Here is a 26716-nt window from a genome sequence, read left to right as displayed (position 1 = left end):
GAGTAACATGCAGAAATTATTAACTCATTAACCATGAAAGAAGCATTGCAAGTCCTGGAACACCAGAGAGAAGTCACTACTTGCCTACTTTTTAGCATCTTTATGTAGACTCTATGTGTGGTGTGTCTGTGGGGAGCTGAACAGCCAGAAGAGGGTAGCATAAGTTAACTAATAAACCTCATCTGTAAAGCAGAGTTATTTTTCAGAGAAACACCTACTTACATTTCTTGCCACAAGGTAAAAAAACATAAGACTGAAAAACACATCACCAAGCTTTTGTCAGAACGTGCGAAGGCAGATTTGCCTTCAGAATTGACAAGGATGCAGAACTTTTTGCTCTGCAGGACACAGAGCTTTTTGCACTCTGTCCTGGTTTACAATATAAGATATATATTCTATTACCATCTGAGAAGGGTGGTCATCCTTGTCTCTGTGGGAAGTATCTTCTGTTAATGGGCCATTGAGTCCTACTCTATAACTGATAAGATTACATCATCCCATTGGGAGATGCTCCAGCCAGCAGGATGAACCAAGCCTTTCCTACCTAGATAAAAACTGAGGTTTAGAACACCAAAGGCAGCCTTTTTCCACTGGATTCCAGAGGAAGAACCAGGTTCTTATCCACATCATCGCTGGACCCTTTGGAGGAAAACTGCACCAACACCCTGACTGACAGGGTATCAGGTTGTATTCTGACTCTGTCAGTGGTTTTATTTTTTTATTATTGCATGTATTTTGTTTTTCCTTTTTCTCTTCCCTATTAAAAATTGTATTACTGACTTGAAGTCTCACTGGTTTTGCTTTACAAACCAGTACACACTCTATTAACTCTTGTTTGACCAATGCCTCTTTTAATAAAAGTGCACACCCAAATAACTTCATTACTTTGATCTTAGGGGATTGCAGCATAAGTCAGCAAAACTAACAGTGTTACTGAGTACATTCTGGCACATGATCTTGCCTGTGGTAGATTTGAGAAGCCAGATGAAGAAGGTATGGAAATGCATAACACTGGGAGCAACTTAAGGGGGTGGTTTCGGGCCAGATAATAGAGTATCAAACAGAAGCTTGTTGAATTCACCAGGCAGATGCATATTTGACAACCTGAATCAAAGGGCTCCTCTTGCTGCTACCTCTAATGTCTACCCAAAATAAAATGTACTCCCAGAGTCTGTATGCAGTAAACGAGTATTCACAAAGGGAATGTTGCTGTATCTAGCAGAGGCAGAGACATCAGCTCACAGGGACTTTAGAGAATCCTCTTCTATGCTGGGGATCATCCTCTGTCAATGCACATGAGTCTAAATAGACAATGCTGCTGGGCATTTCATTATACAGGGACATATCTACATGAGTTAACTTGCAGTTTTTTCTTTGTAGAGACCAAACAGCAAAACTGTTCTCTGAGAATCTGGTAGGGCTTGCCTGAGGAGATACATGAAAGGACAAGGAAGACTGGAGGATGGCTGTTGTTATTTGCATCACAGTAGTGTTTAGAAATCCCTGACAGGATCAGGACTCCACTGTTTGAAATGCTGTAGACTCACACAGGATAGGAAAAGTGGTAGCCTGAAAAATGAAGCCAGAGCAGATAAAGTGAAGAGGGAAACAAGTCTGAAGACATGAAACACCATGCCCAGAAGCTTACATCCAGTAAGTGGACAAGGAATAAAAAATTCCTGTTCTGTCAACTTGCTTCTGGCAGAGCTGCTTTGGATAGCTCAGAGGTTGTTAGGTGGGAAAGATCGTGTGTGTGTATGTGTGTTTACACCTTGGAAAGGCTCTGAAGAGATAACACACCATGTATTCATAGTTTATTTGTACTGTATAGCTGAAGCAAAGTGGAAATGCAAGCTGAATATTTTTTTATATTTCTTTTCCTTCCACCCTTTAAAAAATAACACATTGAAAAGACTGTAATTTCCCATTTCAAAGACTGTAACATCAGACTCTAAATGCTAAACTAGATGCCCTTCACCCTGCTGCTACAAAGCAGCTTTTGCAGCTTGAGTGTGCCCACTGTCCCCATGGTACACGCACAGCACACAGCAGCTGGAGAAGGGGAGGGGACAGAGAATCCTGTATGTAGGTGGCATTAGGATGTCAGACTAAATTCATCCCCTGAGGGGTTTTGTTTCAGGTACTGTGAAAACCTCTATGTAAAAAAAGAAAGCCTTTAAAGCAGTGCTGTCCTTTCAAATGACCAGTTGCAAACTTGCTCACCATTTTCCCTGGATTTGGCTGTTAGTTACACAAGGAACTTTTAAAATTACATGCGAGTATCCAGCTGCCATGCCTACTTCACTCAGTCCCATGTCTTTGACCATTTTTAATGTGATATAGAAGCAAAGCTAACTAAAAAGATTATTTCTGGACATCATCCTGAATTATGCATGAAAGTTGCAGTAACAAGCTGGTTCCTATAGTGTTTCCTGCCCTTGCATTTTGGCTTAGCTGGCACACAAAAGGTACATTATGGGAGGTGATGAAGTCCTTTTCCTGCATACATTCTGCTCTGCATTTCACTTCTTGGGGATCATTTGCCATTTGTGTCAGTCTTGGTTGGCTCAGCTTCTCTGGGGAGCTGCCTGTCCATTAAAAGGAGTGTGAGGATGTCCACGCAGAGTCAGACAGTCTGGTGAAGGTGCCTTCCCCTTGTGTTTCCATGCTGCCAGACATCATTCCCTGCAAAGGGATTTGCACTGAGGATGCAGCAGATAAGGGAACATTACCCCTTAAAAACATGCTTGGAGGGCTGCTGTTCAACTCTCTTCCTGGGTTGGCAACATTTACAGCACTGTTGCTCACTGTCCACAGGCAAGGGTAGTGGCTGAAAAAAAAGCAGCATAGCTTGAATTACTTATTTCAAAACATTTAGCCCGAATAAGACTTGCCACAGCAAAGTCAATTTCATTATCTGTTCGAAGGTAGTTATTCAAATCAAGCTACCAAACCAGATCAGCTTTGAAGACCTTAAGTGAAAAATCACCAGCAACCTTCACACCTGGTGACCTTGGAGGGAGGCACAGAGGGAAATGTACATGTGAGGTTTCAAAATTTAAAGATTTTTTTATGCGCCTCGGTGACTTCTTCCCATCTCAGGAACAGAGTTCGAAGAGTTTCTAGAGGGGGAGGTCACAAAGTCTCAGGACTAGCTACTATGGTATAAGCACTGAGAAGAAAGCCTATTCAATCAGATAGCAGTGCATTTGAAATTGCAGCTGTTTTTCCTGACACCGAAGTTAGAGAAGAAATTGCTGCATTCATTTGGGGAAAAGAAAAATTGATTCTTTAGGTGCAAATTCCATCTACTCCTATAATAGGATTCTCATTTCATGCAGGAATATAGTGAAAAATATAGGAAGACAAATAATTTGGTTTTAAAATGTTCACAGAATTCTTTATGGGTGTTCCAAGATGCTGGTTTTCAGCAGCGCTGGAGAAAAATGAAGCTCCCATAGATTTAAGAGCAGAAGATAATTACCTTGTCAGAAAGACCTGCCCAGGCATTTAGGACACATTTCAAATTCTGGACACTGATTAAAGTTTGGAACAAAGGGCAAATCACTTGGATAGTTCTACAAGCCTCAGTACTTCTCATACCAGCAGTTTTCCTGTAATCTTACCTGGGTCCAGGACTGGTGCCTCCCTTTGTATGTGGCAGTGAGAGCAAATTGGTGTGTGGAGAGGATGGCAAAGTCCAGCTGTCATGTCCTGAGAATACCTGGAGATTATTGCTGGAGCTCTCCAATAAGTTAACTTCAGGGAGGAAAATAAAAAGCAACAAAAAAAATCCTCAGTGACTATTGCAGACATTGTCTTGAGACAGCAAAATACAGACAGGCTTAAGGCAGCAGTCTGATCATAAGGTCCCCAACCAGAGGTATGGACAAGATTCCCATATTCATTCAGAGAGTAGCAAGGTGCCACTGCAATCCCAAGTGTGATAAATAAGGTACAGCATGACAGACACAGGATTTGCATTTTTGTAAGTCTGACTAATAGTTTTGCATAATTGACATATATCAGGCAATGTTTTGATACACATTTCCTAATAATTTGAGCTAAAATACTTAATAAAGTTTTATAAATACTGCCCCATTCCAGGAAATTTTCAAGACCAGGTTGAATGGGGCTTTAGGCAACCTGGTCTAGTGGAAGGTGTCCCTACCAATGGCAGGGGGATTGGAACAAGATGATCTTTAAGGTCCCTTTCAAGCCAAATCATTCTATGATAAATACTCCCATTAAACAACAATCCTTGCTAAATTATAATTAGTGAACAGATTACTTTATCTCCATTCTTCTTTCTGACCAAAGTCTTCTTTCTGTCTTCTTCTGATCAAAGTAGAATCAATTTCTGGGATTCTGCACCCAGTTCTTGAAAGTGAAAGAGACTCAAAGGATGCTCTGACAATACCAAAATGCCTTTGCCTCGCATCAGCTCCTACCTGAGAGCTGCTTTGACTCGAGAGCTCAACTGCATTATGGCAGGACATCAAAAGGAGACCTGCAATGCTCTTTTTATGTAACTGGAAACAGTAGTGAAAGCTGGATCATACACTTTCATTTATCATTAAGAGTGCAGTAGGTACCAGGTCTTGGTATCCCTTGTTTTGCTGCCTCAGTCACCGTGGGTGCACAAAGGGTTCTGCGCAGGTTGTTCCAGAGACTCCCCATGCTCTTTCTTAGCCTCAGCCCAGGCTTGCTCCAGGGCTTGCGCTAACCTAAGGCAAGGGGCAGGCAGGCAGAGGCAGCAAAGCAGTGCTCCAGGAATACCTGTAGGGGAGTGATTCCTCTGCGTGTAGGAGGGTGGGTATGGAGCAGCCCGATGGCCTCGCAGGGCTGAGTGTCTCTCGCAGCTGTGGGGAGCCTGCGGAGCAGGCCGAGGCAAAGGTCCACTGTACTGGTAATTAGAGCTTCCCGAGGCACATGCTAGGTCTGGGTTGGAAATCAACCAGCCCCCCACTCAGAGGCAAAAGAGAGAACAAAACTGTTACTATTGCTGCATTAAAGTGCTACAATACAAGTAAGAAATAACCAGACTTCTTGCAGAATCAGCTGCGCCTCAGAAATAACAAGCAGGTTCCAGGACACTTGTCTGTGAAACAACTGACAAAAAATACCAACTCGCCCTTGGCCCACCAACTCTAAAAACAAGAAGTGAAAGCAACCAGAAAATGTCACAAACATTAAAGAACAAATGAAAGAATAACTATCAACAAAACAAGTGCAACCTCTGCTCCCCCTCATTTTTTTATCTGTTTACTTAAGAAAAGTAATTTTGTAGGTGACAGAAGAATTCACAAATACAAAAAAAAGGGTAATAAAGCCCTAGAAATATCATATATCATCTTGATTTTAGATTCCTTTTAATATTGAAAGACTGGATTGTATGGAAAATGATCCCTTTGCAGGACCTCTCACATTATTTCCTATCGTGAGATCCCTTCAATCTCCTTATTTTTTTAAAGGATCCTTCTCTATGAACAGGGTTCAGGACTCAGTAAGTGACTGGTATGAACCAGTTAAGCAAGGCCCAGGTTCCCAGAGCCCATCATATCTCACAAAACTTGCAGCTGACATAAATAAAAACCTTACAGTGCGAATATGTCATATGTTGACCTTCAGAGACTGTCTCTGGAGCATCCTTAGAATGGTTTCTGAAAAGTAAAATACTTAGTGGTAAGTGTTCTTTTTGAAAAATTGCAAAAGTTATAACCATAACTGTTCAGTACAAAAATGGAGAAGGGAGAAAAAAAGGTGGGAAATCCCTCTTTATCCTTGCTAGGCAGCTGTAGACCTTCCTATGTTTTACCATAAAGGAAGCAGGAGCCTTTGTTTGATAACACAAACAAATATGTTCCTAAATTTGTGCCATATTTGGGAGTTGAACCTGGAATTTTAAATCTACCTGTGGCCACCATTCCTGCTTGCAGGAAAGCTGAAGGCAGAACTCTCCCTTCCCCAGCTGGCAACCCTAACACTGAGACACAGCAGCTTCTTAAGTGGTGGGAGGAATGAAACGAAATGCAGATTTTCCTCCAGGTACATGGAATACTTCACATGTCAGAAGATAAGGAGGTCCAAACAAAATTAATTAGAAATTATGTGCTGTTATGCATCACTGGGATGCCACTGTGCATAGACATGGGTGATGCAAGAAAATTTTGCAAGATAAATTCGAATTAATTTCTTACGGAAGAATCTCTGACCTCTTGACTTTAATAAACCCATCATAAATTATCACACAGACTTAATAAAGCAGTGATAGTTACTTACCAAAGCAGTGCAGTTACATTACAGTTACACTGTAATTTCACTTCAGCTACACTTTTTGACATCTGCAGTTAACATTTTTCTCCCTGACCTATCAAATTACAGGATTCACTGGAGTGCAAGTTCACTGTAGTGAACATATGTGGGGTATAACACAACTGGGGAAGCTAAACCATCTCATTTCAGGCTTTCTGTGTAGACAGAGATAGGTGCCAGGATCCCCAAGAGCATGTTTACCCACCTGAACACCTGTGGCAATAATTATACAGCTTCCCTAATAATATCATTGGAGTGACTCTGAATTTAAGACAGCAGAAACTAGATTCAGTTATGTAATTAATCTTTCATGTGGCAAGTCACTATTTTAACCATATCAGCAGCAAAAAGCTACCAGATCAAAAAAACAAAATATGAACTCACCTTTCCTTTGCATCCAGGAAGGCTTTGGCAAAGGGATTATACTTGATTTTGAGAGCTGTTATCTTGAGTTTACAGAAAATAAGACACGTTAGTGAAGGCAATTTGAAATAGAAACTCGACAAGACATCCTCCAGAGTAATCTGAGTGGAACTGCCTGGGTTAGCCTAAAATACATCCCCACACTTGATGCTTTCCAGGGCTGGGTAGGAGACAGCTTTGCTGTGTACTGAGCAGTGCCAGAGGAAAAACATCAGATGGGGCAGCCTGGTAAATCTGGTGGAAAGGTGGACCCTGTCAAGAGGGTTTAAACACTGAATTCCTATCAGGAATGAGTAAAATCCACAGCAGCATTGGCTAAGGGATGTGGCACAGGAGTTAGCAATTCTCACAATCTAAAATATCCCTCAAGGGCAGAAAATTTCCCATAAAGTATTGTGTTGTTCTGCAGTTGAATGTGTTACAGGGAACATGGAGAGATAGGGTTGTCATTATAACTATCAGTTATTGCTGGAGAAAGATATTGGACTTAACTGAAGGACTGTTTGGCTTTTTTTTTTTCCAGTAGAGGACTGGAATGCTGGGACAGATGGACCAGTCTGGAGCAGCTGTGGAAGTATATTAATCTAAACCTGGCTTAGCACTGGAGCCAGACACTAGATTAGTCAAAGTTCTACTGCAGAGAAAAGACAGAGCATTAGACTGGATCGACTATTATGCTGCATGAGACTGGCGGGGAAACAAGAGACAGACAAGTTGGTCTTGTAGTTAATCAGCTTCTAACAGATCTCCTCAGTGGTGACCAGAGCACAGTGTGGCACCCGCCTACCTCTTCATTCTGGTAGGCAGTCACTGCTATGAATTGGGTCTCAGGGAAGGAGCAGTTCATCACCATCCGGTGGGGGCCTCCTACACGAACTATGTGCACCTGGGGCTCATATTTGTGCAGGGAGTTCAGCATTATCTGCAGGAAACAAAACAGAGAGACAGCCCCCAGTGCCACCCTGGTACCTCAGAGCCACCCTCAGGCAGAGCAGCTGACACTGCTGAATCTCCCCAGCCAGTGATTGCTGAAGCAGGAGGGCAGGTACCTTCCTCCCCTGCAATAACCACAGGGCTGAACAGAATGAGACTTCACTGGACTGTATTTAAGGCTTTGGATGCAGCAGAATCAGTGAGTATTTGTGTTAGAAGCTATGGCCCTCAGCATTAGAGGCTGCTGAAGCAGCTCGGGGGCACTCCCTGTCCTGCTTCTGCTGTCTGGAAGACTCACAATCACCATCACAGAAAAAGTGGCAGGAGGAAGCTAAGGCAGTCACCCAGTCTCCTCTCTGGGCAAGATGAAGTGTATCTAAACAAGCCTTGGCAGATTGTCCAACCTGGCACTAAAAGCTGTGAATAGCATTGATTCCAGGAAGTCTATTTGGTCCTTTAATTGGCTCAAGTGCAAGAAAAATATTCTTTTTTTTAATTTGTATTTTGAAAAGTGATGTATACATACATACCTATATATATGTGAAAGAAAGAACACAGCTATTAGCATAAAGCACTGTTAATCCAATTACTTTCTAATACCAACACAGAAAGGGCAGATGAAGCACAGAGTGGGGACCTGGTTTACTTTAACACTGTGGTCGTGATTTCAAAAGAAAGCAAAGGAAGCTTCAGTCATTTGCTATTTAGTACCTTTTGTTTGGGTTCTGTTTATCATATATCTTTTCCTCTCCTGTTTTCTATTATTTTATTCTCCTTCACATACATATACATAATGTTCCCCCGTTTTATTCCCCAGGGACTCTTTAACCCTCCAAGTTTCCTGTAGCTTTTTTACCCCCATGCATACTTTTCTGAGGCTTTTGGTTTTTCTGAGATCCTGGACACAAGACAAGCATTTTTGAATTCAGATCCTGATCTATGCTCTACAATAATTCTCTTGTGCTGGTTCCACATATGACTAAGGAAAAGTCAGATCATCTTACTGTTCTCCAATCTGCAAAACCTGAGATATTTTCCTACCTCATTAGAGCATTAAGCTTATGGAGGTACCTCACAAACCTAATGGAAAAAACAGACTGAGAATATATAACATTTGCATGAAAGAAATTGATTCTGGGCTGACAAGTATCATCCACCGTAGGAGTTTTGTACAAAACAAGCGAACAAAAGGTCTTGTGTAACATTTTGCCTTTAGACGCATCATCAAAAATAAAATATGAAACAAAACTAATTTTCCTGTTTGCATTTTAAGGGGTTCAAAGAGAAAGTCACTTATTTCTGTCTGGTACACGTGATTTCTTTCCAAAGGCCAAAGCTGATTCAATAGAATATTGATAATTATCATGATGCAGAAGCAGACATAGTAATTATTTCATTTAGGAGCAGCCTTTTATTCTGCCATCTGACTCCTGCCAACATTCCACTTACACCAAACAACATTGGGGAACACAACAAAAACCTAATACTCATGGCCATTTTCCCCCCCTTTCTCTGAAGTCCTATGTAAAAATCCCCAGCACACGAGACCAACTCTGAAAAGACCCCTGACGATTAAGTAAACCACAGCACTCTGTCTCTCTTAATATCAAGAAGTCCATTAAAATCTGAAAGTGCCAATTAAGGCCTGTTTATCCATGTTTACATTTGGCCTTCAGAGAATAATTGGCATCTGTGGGTGAAGAGGCCTGTAAGGGCTTCTATAATTATATAAATGCACCCTTGATATTTCTTGATTGGTAGGTGCTTGCAATTGAAGCCAAGAGGTGATGTGGAAACATCAGGCCATACTTGCCCACTCCCATTGAGCTTGTTGGTAAGTTTGACTTTGCTGAAGGAAACTGCAGATTTCATCCAATGGGCCCCAAAGTTGGGAGAGTCTGGGTGGATGTAGACACAGCTGTGGTTTGGTGGCTCTGGTTTCCCAGCTGGCACCCACTCTCCATTGACGTACTTCCAGCGGTGGCCATCAGTTGGAGCAAAGTCCAGCAGGAAAGAGTACATGGCATTTGGATCCAAGCCTGACACACTGATCTTCAAAACAGGGAACATCCGCCTGGCCAGGGAAACAAAAAAGGGGGACAGCGCTGGAAACTGGTCTTGAAAGACTCTTCAGTATATTTGTTTCTAGATGATCACTGACTAGTTCAATATAAAAAAACATCCTCCCTTCCTTCAATCCACCCTTGCCATCAGAGCTTGCACTTGGCAGTTTCTCCAGTAATTTGGTCCCATACTTCCATATTCCCTGACCTCAGCATCTTGACCATGTCCTTTTGCTTTTAGTTACATCTTGCATACAAGCTCTAAACTTCTACCCAGCCTTCCACTACCCCTTGTGTTTAAAACTGAAAACCTGCCTTTGTTTAGTTTTGGGAAAATGATCCTTTTGTGCCTAAATATCCAATGCCACTTTTTCTCAATTCCCTTTTATTATTATTTTTTTTTCTTTTGTAAAGGAGATTTGCAGGAGCTCACAGCTTGACTTTCAGTGGTTTTCTATCTGTCTCAATGCTTGTGATTGATGCCACACAGCTCTGAATGGCACCTCAGTGCCTGAAAGTCTGCAGCAACACAGCTAGTAGGATTCCAACCCTTTTAGGAACTGGGAATAATGTGTGGACAGCAGAACAGGAAAGGTATCTTATTCACTAAGCTTCTTAGCTTGTCAAGGAATACGTGTAATTACCGTTACATATCACCTCCTACAGTCCTCTTCCATGAGTAACCAGCCTTCCTGCCTCAGACACCTCCATACTGACCTCTCCTGGCAACTGCTATTTCTCCATGCCACATTTTTATGGACCATAAATGCCAATGAAGGCCAATGAATCTTCAAGGTCCTTTTCTCTACGGGTACAGAGAGAGTTCACCAAGCAACCAGAGGAATGGCCTGAGGTCCATAGCCATTAGGCTAAGGCAAAGTAGCTCTTGAGGCCTAGCTAACTGTACAAGACATCCAAAATACACAAGAAGGGAACAAAAACTCCAGGCTGCCTTACAGGACTGGAAGTCTGCCCCTGCAGTCATACTCTCTAGTGACACCCAAATGCAAATTGCTGTCTCCGATGACATTCCACTCTCCTTTCTGGACACCTTTATATAATTTTTGCTGCATGCGTCCATCACCTTCTGCTGACAGGAAAAGACAGAATTTGAGAAATTTGAGACATTTGAGTTTCATCATCTAATATTGATACAGGGTCAGTGCAGTGTTGAAGATATTCATAGAATGGTTTGGGTTGGAAGGGACCTTAAAGATCATCTTGTCCCAGTCTTTGTATTTGGTGTCCTCAATACCTTTCTCTAGACCAGGTTGCTCCGAGCCTCATTTAATCTGGCCTTGAATACCTCCAGAGATGAGGCATCCATGGCTTCTCAGGGCAGCCTTTTCCAGTGCCTCACCACCCCTTGTATCACTCCATGTCCTTACAAAATGTCCCTCTCCATCACTCTTGCAGGTCCCAGGTACTGGGATGCTGCTGTAAGGTCTCCTTCTTCTCCAGACCGAACAACCACAACTACCTCAGCTTTTCCTCATAGGAGAGGTTCTCTCCTCTGGACTTTCTCCAATAGGTCGATGTCCTTCCTGTCCTGGAGACCCCGGAGCTGGATGCAGTGCTCCAGGTGGGATCTCACAGGACTGGAGCAGAGGGTGAGAATCCCCACTCTTGCCCTGCTGGCAGTGCTGCTTTACATGCAGCCCAGGATAAGTTTTGCTTTCTGGGCTGCCAGTGCACATTGGTGGGTCGTGTTGTGCTTCTTGTCCACCAACACTCCCAAGTCCTTGTCCTCAGGGCTGCTTTGAATCTATTCTCCACCCAGCCTGTATTTTAATGCAGAACCATAAAGTTCACTTTATGAGGTTTGCACAGGCCCCACTCTCGAGCCTGTCCAGATCCCTTCACACTTCAACCAGAGCACACAGCTGAAGGTTGCTGGTAAACTTGCTGAGGGTGTGTCCCTGTCACCACCAAAGGTAATGAAAAGCTCCAGTCCCAGTACTGACCCTTGAGGAACAGCACTCCTCACTGCTCTCCAAGGTACTGTGAACTATGACCTTTCTAATTAAATAGAAGCTTAGTCAAGGATTTTTATGCTAAATGTGTCTTTCTGATCAGGATGCCCCAGCTACCAGACTGGGATGTGATAATAACTATGAATGCATTTTTCCTCCCAACACTTAGTTCCACCCCAGCCAATGTTCAAAGTAACACATTTAGATATGTAGCTGAAATTGAATTAGAGGGAAAAATTAATCCACATGAAAATTTAATTTCACTAGATTGTGCAGAGCTATTTGTATTACATGCAGATTGTTAATTCCTCTGCCCACAATGCAGGCGGGCTCCTCTGCCTTTTTATTTAAGAGGCTCCAGTTTATTCCCAAAGGACCTATAGACCAATCCAGAAGAGAACACAGTCACCATCAATTTTAGCCTCCTGTAGCACTAAGATTAGAGCACTTCCCTGTGTTACCCGGCTTCACTCCCAGTAATTGCTTGCCTCACTTGGACCAGCATGTTTTGACTGTAAAGACTCTAATAATGGAAAATTTACTACCTAACATTTCTGCTGATTAAGTGGCTTTACTGCTAAAATCTGTGTTTTAGTGTGGCAAATTGTGATTCCTCCAAATTTGTCTCAGTCAGAATGTTTGTTTCAATGATCAGGTAGGTGCACATGTGATTTCCATTGCTGCAATAGCTGAGCACTTCAGCCTCTTCAATTTATTTAGAGCAAATCTGCTATAATTACTCCACAGTACAGACCTTAAGCAGGAAGATGTTTGATATCAAACTTGAATGTGCAGTAACTAGTAAAGTTGCTTTAGCATTCAAGTCTGGAAAGGGCTTCTTTCCCCCCATTCATGGCTGTATGCACTGATACCCTAGGGATTCTCCACATACATAGAGGGGAACAGTGGCATCTTCCTGTCTTCAGGCAATAACTGGGATTGCAAAGTCTCAGGATATTGCTTAGCTAATATGGTAAAAACACTGAGAGAGGAAACCTACTCAGACAACAGTTCATTCAATATTGAAGTGTCAATTGAATACAATAGGTCTAAGTAAAATAGGGGATAGTTTCCCACTGTATCAGCTGCACCTGTTGTATTTTGTTATATAGCAAGTGGTTTAATTTTATTGATGTCTATCCTGTTCAGAATATATCTATAACCCCTAGGCTTATTGCTAGGGCAGGTGATTATTATAATGAAGTATGATACGGCCACAGAGTCTGTATATTAACACTGAAGTTGGTTCATCTAACTGTGACATTTTGGGACCCTCAGTACCAATTAGAGATAACTCAGAGCATTTGGAATTGTGCATGCTAGAATTTGACTCTTGAGGATCACTAATCAATTAGACTTTCATTCTCTGGGATACTCTCTATTGGGGGTTGATTATCTCTTTTCTCTGTGGAATTTTCCCCATTGTAATGCTAAGATACCTGTTGATTAGGCCCTAGTGGAAGAGGGAAGGGGGGATGGAGGAGGGAAACCCTGCGAGATCCAAAAATCAGAAGAGGAAACGGAAGGCTCTGGCTCGGCCCATTTCCCCACGGAGTTCAGACAAGAAGGACGATCGCTGCCTCTGCCCCATCCCTGCCACCTCAGAACCTGTAGCCATCCTCACTGCTGTCGGACCCTGCACTGCTGCCTTCTTGCTGTAACCTGCCACCATCCAGCACTGTGCTGAGCACTGGGACTGACACCGTGAGCGGAGGGGTCTCTCCATCTCTCTCACCCTGGGACAGCGCTGCCATCACCCCCAGCCCTCCTGCAGCTCTGCGGGACCCGCCCGCCCCCAGCACTGGGAACTGCAGCTCAGGGAAAAGGTGCCTGCAGCCAAAAAACATTGGGACTGAGTTACTGTTCTGTTTGTGGCTAATTTCATAGCTGTTGTTGTTCTTGTTTGCCTTGTTAGATATACTAGTAAAGAACTGTTATTCCTATCCCCATATCTTTGCCTGAGAGCTCCCTTAATCCAAAATTATAATCATTTGTGGGGAGGGGGGGATTACACACTTCATTTCAAAGCGAGACTTCTGCCTTTCATAGCAAATACCTGTCTTTCAAACCAGGACACTCCCGTATCAGGTTTCTGTTTAATTTCTGAGTTTTGCTAACAATGTGCCAGTCCACACCAACTGTTTTAGTTATCACACGCAGAAGTTCAGGCTGACTCTTTTATTTAATTGTAGAACACAGTTTTCAAAAGCATTCATCTACCCTTAAGCATCAATGGTTTAGTTGTACTTATTTAGCAGCAGCAGAATAAGATCAGTATTTTTTTTCTACTGAGAATCTCTCTGGAGGCAGTCACTGAAGAATCCTGAACCTGAGAAAAAGTCAGCACTCATAGGAAATTGTCTCAAGTCTCTTTTTGAATAGCATGGTTCAGAGTTCTTTGCTGCAGGCCACAGTCTGTATTTTCTTTGCTTTAGTGTGCTGCTGTGTTTTTTGATGAAAGATGTTTTCAGAAATGCAGAGATTCTTTTTCATAGTCTCTGATGATACAGTAACTATGTTAAAAGGATTAATGCAAATGGCAGTGTGACATACTTTTGTAATTTTTTATTTTGAGATTGCTGTAGTTTGATCATAAAGAACCTATTACTGCTCTCACGGACAGTTCTAGAGATGTCACTGGCTATAGGAAAAGTACAAACAGGATGATGAGGAGTGCATAAGTTAAAATAAAAAAATCAGACAGCTTACACAATGAAATAAAAAGTACCCAGGCATATTCAGATAACAAAGGATTCTCTTATCAACTTTTTAAAAATACTTTATGCACTCAGCCTGACATTTCAAAAGGAACTAGTATTACTGTGAAGTCATGATTTTCATCAGCTGTGAGGAAAGAAACTGAAAATAACCTGTTGATAAGGTATGATTCTTTGTACCAATTTAATTAATCAGAGGCAAACCCATCTTACCTCATTTTTAGTCACACTGCTAAGAATCCAGTTTAAGCTACTGTACACCAAGTGAATGTCCACTTAGTTTGCTATAACCTAACAGCAGTTTTCAAAGCAATTTAAACAAAGCAAAAGCAGCTTCACAATATAAACAGGATCTCAGCAGCGATTTCTATCAGTATAGGTTATTAGGAAGAATCAGAATGGCAACAGGTGCTCTTACACCAAGAGCTGGTACTTTGGGAAGGTAACTGCTCTCTCTGCAGAATCACCTTGCTGAGCCGACAGACTAGATTTTTCATTTTTACGCTTTAACCTATGTCTCCCACCAAGCTACAATCAACAGCAATTTCATCCACAAATTCTGCTAAATTAAAGTCTGCAAAATTAATGAAAGTCTCATCACATGAGTAAATCTTTCTTTAATTTAAGTAAATCTCTTAATGTGAATCTCCTGAAAGGTCGTGCAAAACGTGCGTGTTGAGGGAGCAGCTGGGGTGTGGGGGGGGTGGCAGCAGAGGGCTGGGGAGGATAAATTAAATAAAAACCTTAGTACCACTGTGAAAATCTTATTCTGGTCTTGTTTGTTATGAACTTTTCTGTTATGGGCTGGACTCTGCTGTCAGCCCTGTGCAGGGCAGAACCTCTGGAGAGCTTTCTTCAAGCCAGTGCCTGATTCAGAATTAGCATCTTCCTTGCCAGATTTTTCACTTTTCCTGTGCCTTTCTATGTTCCCCAAATAGTAAGATGTAATCCATTTATACCACACTTGTTTTTTTCTTCTGAAACTGTTTGTTAAGCAGTGTTCCGCACTTGTTTCTTACGGCACCAGCAAAAACTGTGGGACCATGTAATTCAGATTGCACATACATGCAGAGCATGTAAGGCAGTTTTATTGCACCCATTCTAGTATAGACTGCTCGTACAAGCTGTTACTACCTAAGGCCAGAGGGATAGGAACGGCAGCCAGGTCTAACACCACCAATCTCCTTCTGTGCAGTAATTTGAAGCCTACAGGTGAGGACTTGTTAATACAGACTGATGATTATTACCATTAGAAATAATTCCAAAGGTTTTGAGAGGTATTCCCTTGCAAAAGTTTCCTTTTTGTGCAATCACAAGTTAGTTAATATGTTTTTCTAGCACGCTTCATAGGAGGAATGGCTTGGCATTGACCAAAAATAAGCAGGATCACCCCATCTTGTTCATACACTGTTTTTAGCAGACTGCAAGACTGCAGTTCCCTAGAAACTCTGGTGTGCTCATTGCAATTCTCTCGAGCCTGCACACACAGTTTATTATTTTAGAGCTTAACCCCCCTGGCTGTCACCTCCACTGAACCCACAGTGCTGAGCAGATCACTCACCTGCCATTCTTGGTCACGATCATCTCGTTAGTGACTTCCCTGAATTTCTGCCAGAGCGTCGCATCCTCCAAGACAATCTGGAGCTGTTTCTCCGTGGGGTCGCCTTTGTCTCTCCCAGCCTGGAGTTCACTCTCCACTATGCTGAGGAGCCTGGAGACGGTGCAGTCACTGGGCTTTTTGCAGCCCAGGTCTGCCATAATGGCTTTACTTCCAGAAACTTCAGGTAGCTACTGAAAAGAAAAAAGTAAGAAGCTAAATAAAAAAGAAGTCAGTTCATTGGGCACCATCTGACAAATGTGCTCACCTCAATCTTTTGCCACTGCCTAGCTCTTTCCCCTGGAAGTCCCAAAGGGCAGTGACACCAGTGTGTGGAGGTTTACGCACACGCTCCACACAAAAAGAAGACTATCTCCTAATTACCTGTTAGACAGTCAGGTGGGTGGCTGGCTGATGACTCAATTGGCTGCCTTGAAAGAAGAGTCCTTCATCCAAATTAGCATGCTTTTATCTTTTTTCATCCTGAAGTAGGTCTAATTGTTCTGCTTGAGAACCAGGTTTCCATTAATGAAAATTGTTTCATTTCCAGACTGAAACAATGCATGGAAATTGCATTCACACTGGTGTGGACTCTAACTGAAGGAGCTGGGAAGAGTCAAGATAGTTACACAGAGAAGGTTGTCTAAAAATATTTTCACCAGGAATGGTGCATAAATGCATTAACCTTATTCCTCTACATTCCTAAATCAAAATGTAATATTGAACCTTTCTGCGCTGACGTTTCAAGGCACAAGAAGAAGGCAGCATCCCTTCACTCTATTTTTGATGGATATTGTGTCCATCCCTTGGTCCCACTCTCATACACAAAACCTCTGCTGCACCTTGCAGATGGCTAAAAGCCCCTCTGGCTGCGTTTCTAGGAACCGACTGCATATTTCTCAGTCTGGTATGAGCTTTACTGCCTGTGGCCTGGCACTGCTCACTAACTCAAGGTCCATCTCAAGCAAAAGCTCCCTCAGCATCCCTCTCACCTCATGTTGCAAGTATTGCAGACTTTATAAAACAGAATTTAAGTTAAATCCATCATTTGACAAGACTCAACAGATCTTGCCTTTAAAAAAACTGAGAGGTACCATCCACCTAAACAACAATGGACAGAGCTTGATGGCACCTTATTTGGCACCCTTCTAACCCAGCTCATTCTATGATTCTATGCTGCTTTCAAACTTCACACTCTGGCATCTCTTCCCCTCCTCTTTTTTTTTAATTGTCAACTCATAACAAAAATACCTAGATTATTTTATAAGTAAACTCAGGTGAGTTACATTAGCAGGTGTCAGATAGCAACTTCTAGTTGATAAACCGCCCACTTTCACTGCTGAATGACTAAAGAATGCACTTCAAAATCCATAGGATATTTAGGTCCCTGGAAGGGTACCACTTTGCATTTGGAAAAATAATTTTATCTGTGGTATGCTGGTGTAAATGGAATATGTTTATGTTTGGGTTCCCCTTTCCAAGTACTCAAAGAGGAGAGAGAAGCTACTACTGTAATTTTTCCCTGCATGTGATCAAATGGCACAGGAGATGCATAGGAGACTATATGAGACAGTTTTAAATTTTATTATACTACAGATGCAAATAGACAGAGAAATTGGAGCTGGTGGAAGTGCCACGAATTTCAATTCAATATCTTCATGTTTTCAGTAAATTCTAAACAGGTACACGTTACTTTGGGATTTTTTTTTAGCTGAAGCCCTGTTTTCATAGAGCCTTTTTAGGTATAGTTGCTCAGAAATCAGAAGATTCAAAGTTAAGACAGGTAAAGAGACAACTCACAAAAGTAATAATATTCCACTAATTACACACAGTTCTTTCTGCAGACAAATAAGAAGAGAAGCAGCCTGGCTTTCAGAAGTACTCACTGTCCATCCCTCCTGCAGGGCTTCAAGTGGAGTGATATTAGATTAGAGCCTCCAAAAATCAGATTCCATCTACCTTCCTCAAGGGTTTCCTAATAAGGAAGAGAAACTCTCTCACCAGCAGATACTGGTGCATCACTAGAGGTAGAGAATATGCTCAGTAAAGGTGGATTGGAAATGGAGGCTGCCACAAAGCAAAAGAAAGGAGGTCCTGCTTGGAGTGTACTGCCTGCCCAAGGTGCTCCTGGGACTGAGCTGTATAGAAGGAGGGGTATATGGAAGGAATGGATAATGAACCTGTTCCAGTAATGGGTTGGGACAAGAGTTTTTCATCAATAAGACTGTTTTGTTTTGTTTTTTTTTTTAAAGCTAGCATCCCTAATGGAGAAGAATGAATGTTTTTAATTTGGAGTATCATACTAAAACTTACTGTAAGTAAGGATACACATACTACTGTGTATTCTGTACAGTAATAAAATGCACTTTCAGACACAGAAGTGGGTAAAACTTGTGTGCTTATGGTTATCACTCATACAAGGTGTCTGATTCTTGAAAGTCTAGTGTCCAGAGGAAAAAATAAACCTAACACTAGGACCACAAACCTAACAACTTAAAATACCTGACTTGCACACAGTTTGAATTTTAGTAACTATGTTACCATAGCTCACCACTCCTAAAACCACATTTTCCAAAATCAGAGCAGTTACCTGTGTCTGGTTAGTGGGAATGGCCCAATTACTATTTTCAGCATGTGCAAGGTTGTTTTAGCTCTAAGAGTTCCTGAGGAGGAATTTGTGTTGCATGTAGCAGAAGGCATAGCTCACCACTGACATATCTTTCTAACTTAAAAGAATTAGCCAAGGAAATATTAAGTTTATATGTGTGCAAACACATGGTCAGCTGAACGTACTTGGGCCTGAGATTTTACTTTAAAACACACTTCCAGATTCCATGAATGAGGCTTCTTTGCATTGTGCACTGTCTCTGTGTCATACAGCTGCCATGGGAGAGCGCTGCAGAACAGAAACTAGATAGATTCAGAGTCACAGTTATTTGCTTATTGTTGGCTTTTCTTTTAACAAAAATATTACGTCTGGAAATTTACTTTGAATATTTAGCCTGCTTTAGGAGTAGTGAGAGACACCCTCTAATCTTTTGATCCTCTATTCACAGAAATAACAACTTGGAATGCTTTCCAAACAACCCTTCTTTCTCCTACTTTCCTGCAAGATTAATTTTTCCAAGTGTACAGATGCTGAGACAGAGGCCCAAACAGATTAATGTCACTGGCTGTAGTTATTACCAGGGCACGGAGAACAATCCATTCTCAGATGTGGGTTATTTCTTGGACTGGAAGTTAAATTTCCCTGAACTTTGCATTTGAAGAAAAGGTAGCTGGACTTAGAGAGGAGCAGAGTAGATGCTCCTGTGACTGACAGCCAGTGCCACCACAAGTGGAACACAGCAGACTGATTATTGCCCCTCTTTCACTTGTCACACATTTAGTTAGACAAGCAAATCAGTGGGGGCAGCAGAAAGAACAGAAAATACCCCTACAAAACCCGCAAATTTGTAAGCTTTCCCTAAAACCCACCTAGGAGAGCTGGGGTCAGACTCCAAGGAGGGATCAGACTCCTTGTGGGTCATAGACAGGAAGAACTAGCTCAAAATGCAAGCACAATACTCACAATCATCTCCAATTTACTAATAAAAATTTAGTTACTCATATTTTAAATGAAGCAATGAAGACTGGGAAGAACAGTGAAAGAACAGTCAGAACAATCCTGCAATATTTATTGAACTTCACTCACCAATCTAAAATAGGAAAAAAAGAAAGGGTTACTTTTGACTTTCTAATTAAGCTTGTTCTTAAATGCCCCTGGCCACCAGCTGGTGAGGTACACAGAAAGAAGGGGGAAAAAAAGCAGACAAGAAAAAGGTAATTAAAGAGGCCTTTCTTGCCTTGACATTGGATAGCTGTTTTTTGGCCTTTAGCTGCATGTTTCCAAAGAAAAGGCAGCCCTTCATCATCAGATGAAATTGCAGAAAATAGGACTCACTCTTTCCATCTCCAAAGCTCCCAATGCAGCATTCAACTAACCCTCTTCTGAACACTGAGTCCCAACAACACAGGGAAATGTAACCTCCATCACCATGACACTCCCAGGAAATCAACACCTATCAACTACCACGTAATAATTAAGAATGGACAAAAAGACAGCTGCCATCCTTCAGGTTTTTAATCATGTATCCAGCCCCTTAAGAGATTGCTAGGCTAGAAGAGATTTAAAGAAGATTAGCCTGGTGTTATAATTGAGATTATACTGAGATTAATTCTGAGCCCAGAGAGCAGGAAAGGCTTTCCACAGCAATCTTTCTGCTTTTTAAAAAAAGAAGGAAGAAGAAAAACAAAGCAAAACAAAACAAAACAAAACAAACAAACAAACAAAAACCCAAAAAACAAACAAACAAAACAAAAAAAAAACCCTAATGTAGTGTGATGGATTGACCCTGGATGGGTGCCAGGTACCTGCCAAAGGGTGAGTACTGCTCTGTCTCTCCCATCCTCTGCCCTCATCAGCAGGGACAGAGAAAATATTACGGAAGTCTCATGGGTTGAAACAAGGACAGGGAGAGATCACTCACCAGTTACCATCACAGGCAAAACAAGCTTGACTTGGGGAAATTAGTTTAATTTATTATCAATCAAAACTGAGTAAGCTAATAAGAAATAAAACCAAATGTTAAAACATCTTCCCTCCACCCTTCATTTCTCCCCAGGCCTAACTTCACTCCTGATTTTCTGTTCCTCCTCCCTGCCAATGGCCTTCTCAGGGGAAGAACTCTTCACACTCTTCCCCTGCTCCAGTGTAGGAGTTGTCCTATGGAAAACAGTCCTCCATGAACTTCTCTATCAGTCCTTCCCATAGTCTTCAGTTTTTCATATAGTTTTCACAGTTTTTCACATTTTTCTAGTATGGGTCACTTTCACAGGGTGCAATCCTTCAGGAACAGGCTGCTGCAGTGTTGGTCCTCTGCAGGGTCACAAGTCCTGCCAGCAAACCTCCTCTGGTGTAGGCTCCTCTGTCCAGGAGTCTACTCCAGCTTGGGCTTCCTACAAACCACAGCCTCCTGTGGGCATCCATCTGCTCTGGCAGGTAGATCTCTGCACTTCCATGGACCTCCATGAGCTGTGGGGGCACATTCTGCCTCACCATGGTCAGCAACACAGGCTGCAGGGGAATCTCTGCTCTGCTGCCTGGAGCACCTCCTGACCCTCCTTCCCCAATGACCTTGGTGTCTGTTTGCAGAGCTACTCCTCTCACATATTCTCCCCCATTTCTTTGGTTGCATTAGTGCAAGAGTTTTTCCTCCCCAGATACGTTACCCCAGAGGCACTATCACTGTTGCTGGTGGGCCCAGCCTTGGCCAGCAGTGGGTTCATCTTGGAACCAGCTGACCTTGGCTCTATCAACATATGGGAAGCTCCTGTCAGCTTCTCACGTGTTGAGGGTTAGTTCTCTCCCTTTTTTTTTTTCTTTCCCTCTGTGGAATTTTCCCCATTGTCATGCTAAGATACCTGTTGACTGGGCCCTGGTGACAAGGGGGAGGGGACGGGAGGGAAGAAGTAAGCCCCGTGAGATTCAAACAGCCAGAAGAGGAAGCGGAAGGCTGGGCCTCGGCCCCATTTCCCCCGCAGAGTTCGGACGAGAAGGACGATCGCCGCTGGTGTCCCATCCCTGCCATCCCAGCGTCGGGAAACCACCATCAGACCCTGCCCGGCTGTCTTCTCGCTGTGAACTACCACCATCCAGCATTCTACTGAGCATTGGGACCGACACCGTGAGCGGAGGGCTCTCTCTCTCCATCTCTCTCTCCCCCCCGGGTCAGCACTGCCATCACCCCCAGCCCTCCTGCGGCTCTGCGGGACCCGCCCGCCCCCAGCACCGGGAACTGCAGCTCAGGGAAAAGGTGCCTGCAGCCAAAAAACACTGGGACTGAGTTACTGTTCTGTTTGTGGCTAATTTCATAGCTGTTGTTGTTCTTGTTTGTCGTGTTAGATACACTAGTAAAGAACTGTTATTCCTACCCCCATATCTTTGCCTGAGAGCTCTCTTAATTCCAAAATTATAATAATCGGAAGAATCACGTTTTTTAAAGTCCAAAGGGAAGCTTCTGCTTTCCTTAGCAAACACCTGTCTTTCAAACCAAGACATCATGGAAGCCACCCCTGTAGCCCCCTCACCAAAACACTGACAGCAAACCAAATATGTGTAGGCTGGTGATATTATCAGGCTGGTAATAAATGTAACTCAGTTTGTTTTAAACAATAATTCAATCACGTAGAGGAAGAAACTATTACTGTTCCCATCTTTAAGATGAGAAAATAATTTAAGAAGTAAGAGATTCTAAGCAAAGCTTTAAGTTACACTTACAACATCTTAGAAACTAAAGTAATACATTCAGTGTTTATTGGGCACCACCAAACATGCCCTTTTGACCTGGATGTGTAGGTTAAAGCTTTCTGCTAATGATGATGATTAACAACTTGGAAGTGTAACTCCATTGAAGTAGTTGATTCTCTCAAAAGTGATGAGCGTGACACATCCTATTACACACAACCAGAAACCACAGGAACACATGCCCATGCCAAAATATTTTCTTTTCACACCACATACTGCATCACAGAATGGTTTGGGTTGGAAGGGACCTTCAAGATCATCTTGTTCCAGCTCCCAGTTGCTCAAAGCCCCATTCAGCCTGGCCTTGGACACTTCCAGGGATAGGGCATCAAGAGCACCTCTAAGCAACCTGTCCCTGTGCTTCACTACTCTCTTCACTACTCTAGGATTTTTTCCTAATCCTTAATATAAACCTCCCCTCTTCCAGTATGAAGCTGTTCACCCTTGTCCTGTCACTATGTGCCCTTGCACAAAGACCCTCTCCAGCTTTCAGTGCTTCCCCAGCTTTTAGGGCATGACAGCCCCTCAGAGCTGCAATGAAATCACACCGACCAGGTGACACTTTCTTTGTTCCATTTTTACACTACACCCATGTTACTCCACTTATTCCCACAGAGGTTTTGAAGCATGAATTCTCAGGAATAACTTCTCTTAGAGATGCCACAAGGGAACACAAGAGGAACTTAAAAGGGCTTCAACCAGGCTAACTTAAAATAGCAATCCCAAAGAAGATTGGCAGCTTAGATAGACTATTCTGTCTCTAATGCACCAGCAGCTTTCTTCTGAAAAGTAAGAAAAACAGGATTTTTTTCCCTCTGGGAATCTCCAGCACTTCAGGGCTGGGCAGTTACAAGCCTGTACTCCACACATATTGCAGCCAAGGCTGAGCTCAACAGCAAAGGTACAAGCAAGGGATGGAAATTACTATCAACTTCCATCTTTGAATGGCTCACATACATGAAATACCTTCTCTTGCAAATCAGACCTTGGGGAAGGAGAAGGGGCAAACATTACAGCAGCTTTCCAAGGGCCTTGTCACTGAATTTGAATGCTGGTGACTTTGCAAGGTAATGGGATTCAGAGACTAGATTCTGCAGCACAACTGACAAACCCTTTCAGAGCATTTCTAAGAAGCAAATTCATTAATCAACAGAATGCACTTTTGGGCAGCTGATCACTGTTTTTTTAAATTTAATCATTCAAGTATTAAGACCTCAGCATGAGAATGAAGTGGCAAAGTTCAACAGCTTTGTTGTTATGCAGGAGGTTGAGTTAGGCAAGCAAAATACCTCTAAGCTATTAGACACGGAAAGGATGTATTGCCCTTTGAGGAATCACATTTGTCTTCATATGACATCGATGAATCCAGCTTTCCTGACATTCCTGGGACACTCTAACCTCTTAAAAAACTTAAAATGCAAACCCCTAGGTTTCTATACTTTCTATACAGAAGACAGGCTGCTGCTTGCATTCCAAATGCAACGTAGGAGTTTCCCGTAGGACAGAAATTTCAGTTCAGTCAGCTGAGACAGAGCTTGCTTAGAACAATCAAAAAAAAAAAAAACCAAGAAAAAAAGATAATGGAAAACAGAGTCTCACACAGCACACAGGTCTCACCACCACCCTTGCAGACAGGAAAAAAACCCCACCTGCCTGTCAATTAGGAGAAAGTGTAACATACCCTGAACAGTCTGATGCACACACAGTCTTGATACACTGCCAAAGAATATTAAATCATGCAAGGTCTTTGGATGCATAGTAGGCATATGCTTAAACAGACCAGCATTTTGAAAGTTAAAAAAAATAAAATAATTGCCTCTAATTATTTTTCACATGCCTTCATAAATCATTGATGTTTTACTTCATTTATTGAGTGTACATCAGCACTCGGAGCATATTTATTTCAGAGGCATGTTGCTTCCCGTTTTTGCTGACAGAATAGCACCAGGCATTATTTTGTCTGTAGCGGGGACTAAGGATAGCTTGTTGGCGTACCTAGGTTGACCCTTGAGGTAAATAAATAAGAAGTAACAAAAATATCATCTTCGCCTTAACAATTCCACTTGTGCCAAACAATTGTCTAGGTGCCCACAACTGCTGGGTGAAGCTGCTGCAAAACACTGGTGACACAAAAACTCCCCCCAGCAATACAAGTTGTGTGCACAGCAAAGGAAGTGAAGACAGGACAATTGTTTTTAAAAAAACAAACACGCAAAAGGAAACAAACTACCCACAGCAATTTCAGCATCATCTGGAGAATCAGCATCATTTTAAAAGCCATAAGAACATTAATAACATTAACCATAAGAACAATTCATTTAATGCAGTGATAACTTTATTGAAGGAAATAAACAGAACTTGTAAGGGTTTCACTTCATTACAGAGAAAGTTGTAAGTCACAAAAAGAGATGTTTATCAAAGTAAATAGAAAAAGCACATCAGCAAATAGAATCAGTAACAGTATAATACATTGCAGAGAATTTCTCAGTTTAGTTTTTATTTTACAAAACAATTCCACAGCTGGTAAAAAATTTAGTGGTCACATTACAGCGAGGCACATGGTTTTAAGACAATAAACCATTTGTGTACTTTCCCTCCAAAATGGTCAGTATTTGCTATGGTTGTAAACATCGGTATTTAAGACAAATGTATTTAAACATCCTCCTCCTCCTCAGGTTACAATTGCACAGTGATCTCACTTTCATGAACATGATTAAGTACCAAAATGAAGCAAGAGCTGTTCTCAGAAAGTCACAGGCACACACAGAGCCCAACACTTTCCTTTTAAAACAATGGTTTCTGAAAAGAATTTCAACTTGTGGAAGAAAATTCTTCCTTGGTTTTTGTAACAGTTCATGAACAATCTTATTACTGAAAATACTAAATGAGATTAAATTGTTCATGTCATCAGTACAGAACCATTTCAGATAGTACCAGTATTCATAATGGACTTCATCACATAAAATGGAGCAAAACCTTGAAGTATTGAAAAAAAAATCCCATATTTCAATGTATAGAGTCTCAGTACTTTGGGAAGAGATGACTACCACCCTCCCTATTCCCCTTTCTAATATAGCTAGAAAGTCAGCTGATCCAGGATATACAAATTTCCTGGTAGAACTGTATGCTTGGCTGAGGTGACGTTATCTGTACAGCAAAAAGTGGAAAAAAGTGGACGAATTGGTCAACAGGCTGAGCATAAAAGCACTTTCTGTTAGAACATCTAATCCTACTGAGATGGGCACCCAACATCAAAAAAGTTTCCTTAGTGAAGTCAGCCTTAAGTTAAGTGCTGTAGACTTTGGGAAGGAAGGAGCTTTGTGATTCAAACCACAAACTCTCTATTCACAGCACAGCGCACACAACAAATATTCCTGCCCTCAAGGACAGTGAGATGGAAAGCTTCAGAAATACCCACCATGCTTCCTGCCAAGCAGATAACCAAAGCTGTTGATATCAAAACATAACACAAAGTAGGTTTAATGACCAAAAAAAAGGTATAATGGTATAATCTAATTAAAATTGAAAAGTACTCAAGAGGGAATATACATCTAGTTTACTCTCCAGTTATGTAAAAATCATACAAAATAAAGTACTTCACTAAAGTGGAAATTTCTTTTGATGTTAAGCTTGTCAACAGCCTCACTACAACTACTTAAAAGCGAGTAAGAATCCAAAGAGTTTTGTTTTGGGAGAGCTATTTTAAATCAAAGCTGCTTGTAGATAAAGTGACAAACCCTGAGTACATTTCACATATTGGCAAGAATATGGCAAGTCTCTTCTATTGTCTGATGTCCCCAGGAACAGAATACAACACCAAAGGGCAACATAAACCCCAGTGGCACTCCTGTGATCCTTGTGTCCTTGCCATCTCCCCTTGGGTTCCCTTCCTGTAAGGGCACAATTGCCTAACCTCATGAGCTGTGCAGTCAAATGAAAATTTGTTCTTCTCTCTTCCCGAATAAAAGGCTGTGAAACTGCAATTCCAGTCTTAAACTGAGAGGAGAGGGGGGAAAAGGACAAAAATCCATTTATGTGCTATCTACTGGTATTTTCATGGATTTCCTAGTTCTAGTTGGCTATGTTAACAAGAGTCAGCTAAAAAGCCAATTTAGCTACTCCGCACATTGAAAAACTAACATTCACATACCAAATTGTACTGTTCTTCCAGAAGATCTGCCAGAAAGTCAGGCTACCAGGCTGCCAGCCCAAGCTAGCCAAGGAATAACCAGAAGACTTACTCCTAATCTGAAGTAGTCAAAAAAAAAAAACAAACAAAAAAACCAAAAGTCAAATTCCATTATTGTGGCTGCTGAACCTGGAATGATGGTCGGAGTTGACATAACTTA

At 41.9% G+C, this 26716-nt stretch overlaps 1 protein-coding gene across 2 annotated transcripts; it reads right to left on the bottom strand.

Moving 5' to 3' along the window:
• Positions 1–2595: 2595 nt before the first annotated feature.
• Positions 2596–16344, bottom strand: TBX19 (T-box transcription factor 19). 2 transcript variants are annotated; one of them, XM_062512371.1, is made up of 8 exons: positions 15986–16344; positions 9481–9745; positions 7526–7660; positions 6700–6761; positions 5602–5663; positions 4780–4968; positions 3627–3759; positions 2596–2830 (listed from the first exon to the last, which is right to left on the bottom strand). In XM_062512371.1, exons 1-8 carry the CDS (start codon positions 16180–16182, stop codon positions 2596–2598), a joined length of 1278 nt encoding a protein of 425 aa, XP_062368355.1. In that variant the 5' UTR covers positions 16183–16344. The 2 variants fall into 2 exon arrangements, with proteins under 2 accessions (XP_062368355.1, XP_062368346.1); XM_062512362.1 differs by having other exon boundaries at positions 4780–4881; positions 15986–16182.
• Between the last annotated feature and the right edge of the window lie 10372 nt (positions 16345–26716).

The sequence above is a fragment of the Cinclus cinclus genome, chromosome 2, assembly GCF_963662255.1.
Source record: "Cinclus cinclus chromosome 2, bCinCin1.1, whole genome shotgun sequence".
Lineage (NCBI taxonomy): Eukaryota > Metazoa > Chordata > Aves > Passeriformes > Cinclidae > Cinclus > Cinclus cinclus.
The sequence above is the reverse complement of the archived record's forward strand: the minus strand, read 5'-3'. Positions and strand labels throughout refer to the sequence as shown.

Excerpts from the sequence above, each read along its gene's own strand:
- TBX19 (XM_062512371.1), bottom strand. The coding sequence starts at position 16,182 with ATGGCAGACCTGGGCTGCAAAAAGCCCAGTGACTGCACCGTCTCCAGG. Across the intron at positions 9,746-15,985 it reads ATCGTGACCAAGAATGGCAG|GCGGATGTTCCCTGTTTTGA; the intron begins GTGAGTGATCTG and ends TTCCCTGGCCAG. Across the intron at positions 3,760-4,779 it reads GAGGAATCACTCCCCTACAG|TTAACTTATTGGAGAGCTCC; the intron begins GTATTCCTGGAG and ends TCCTCCCTGAAG.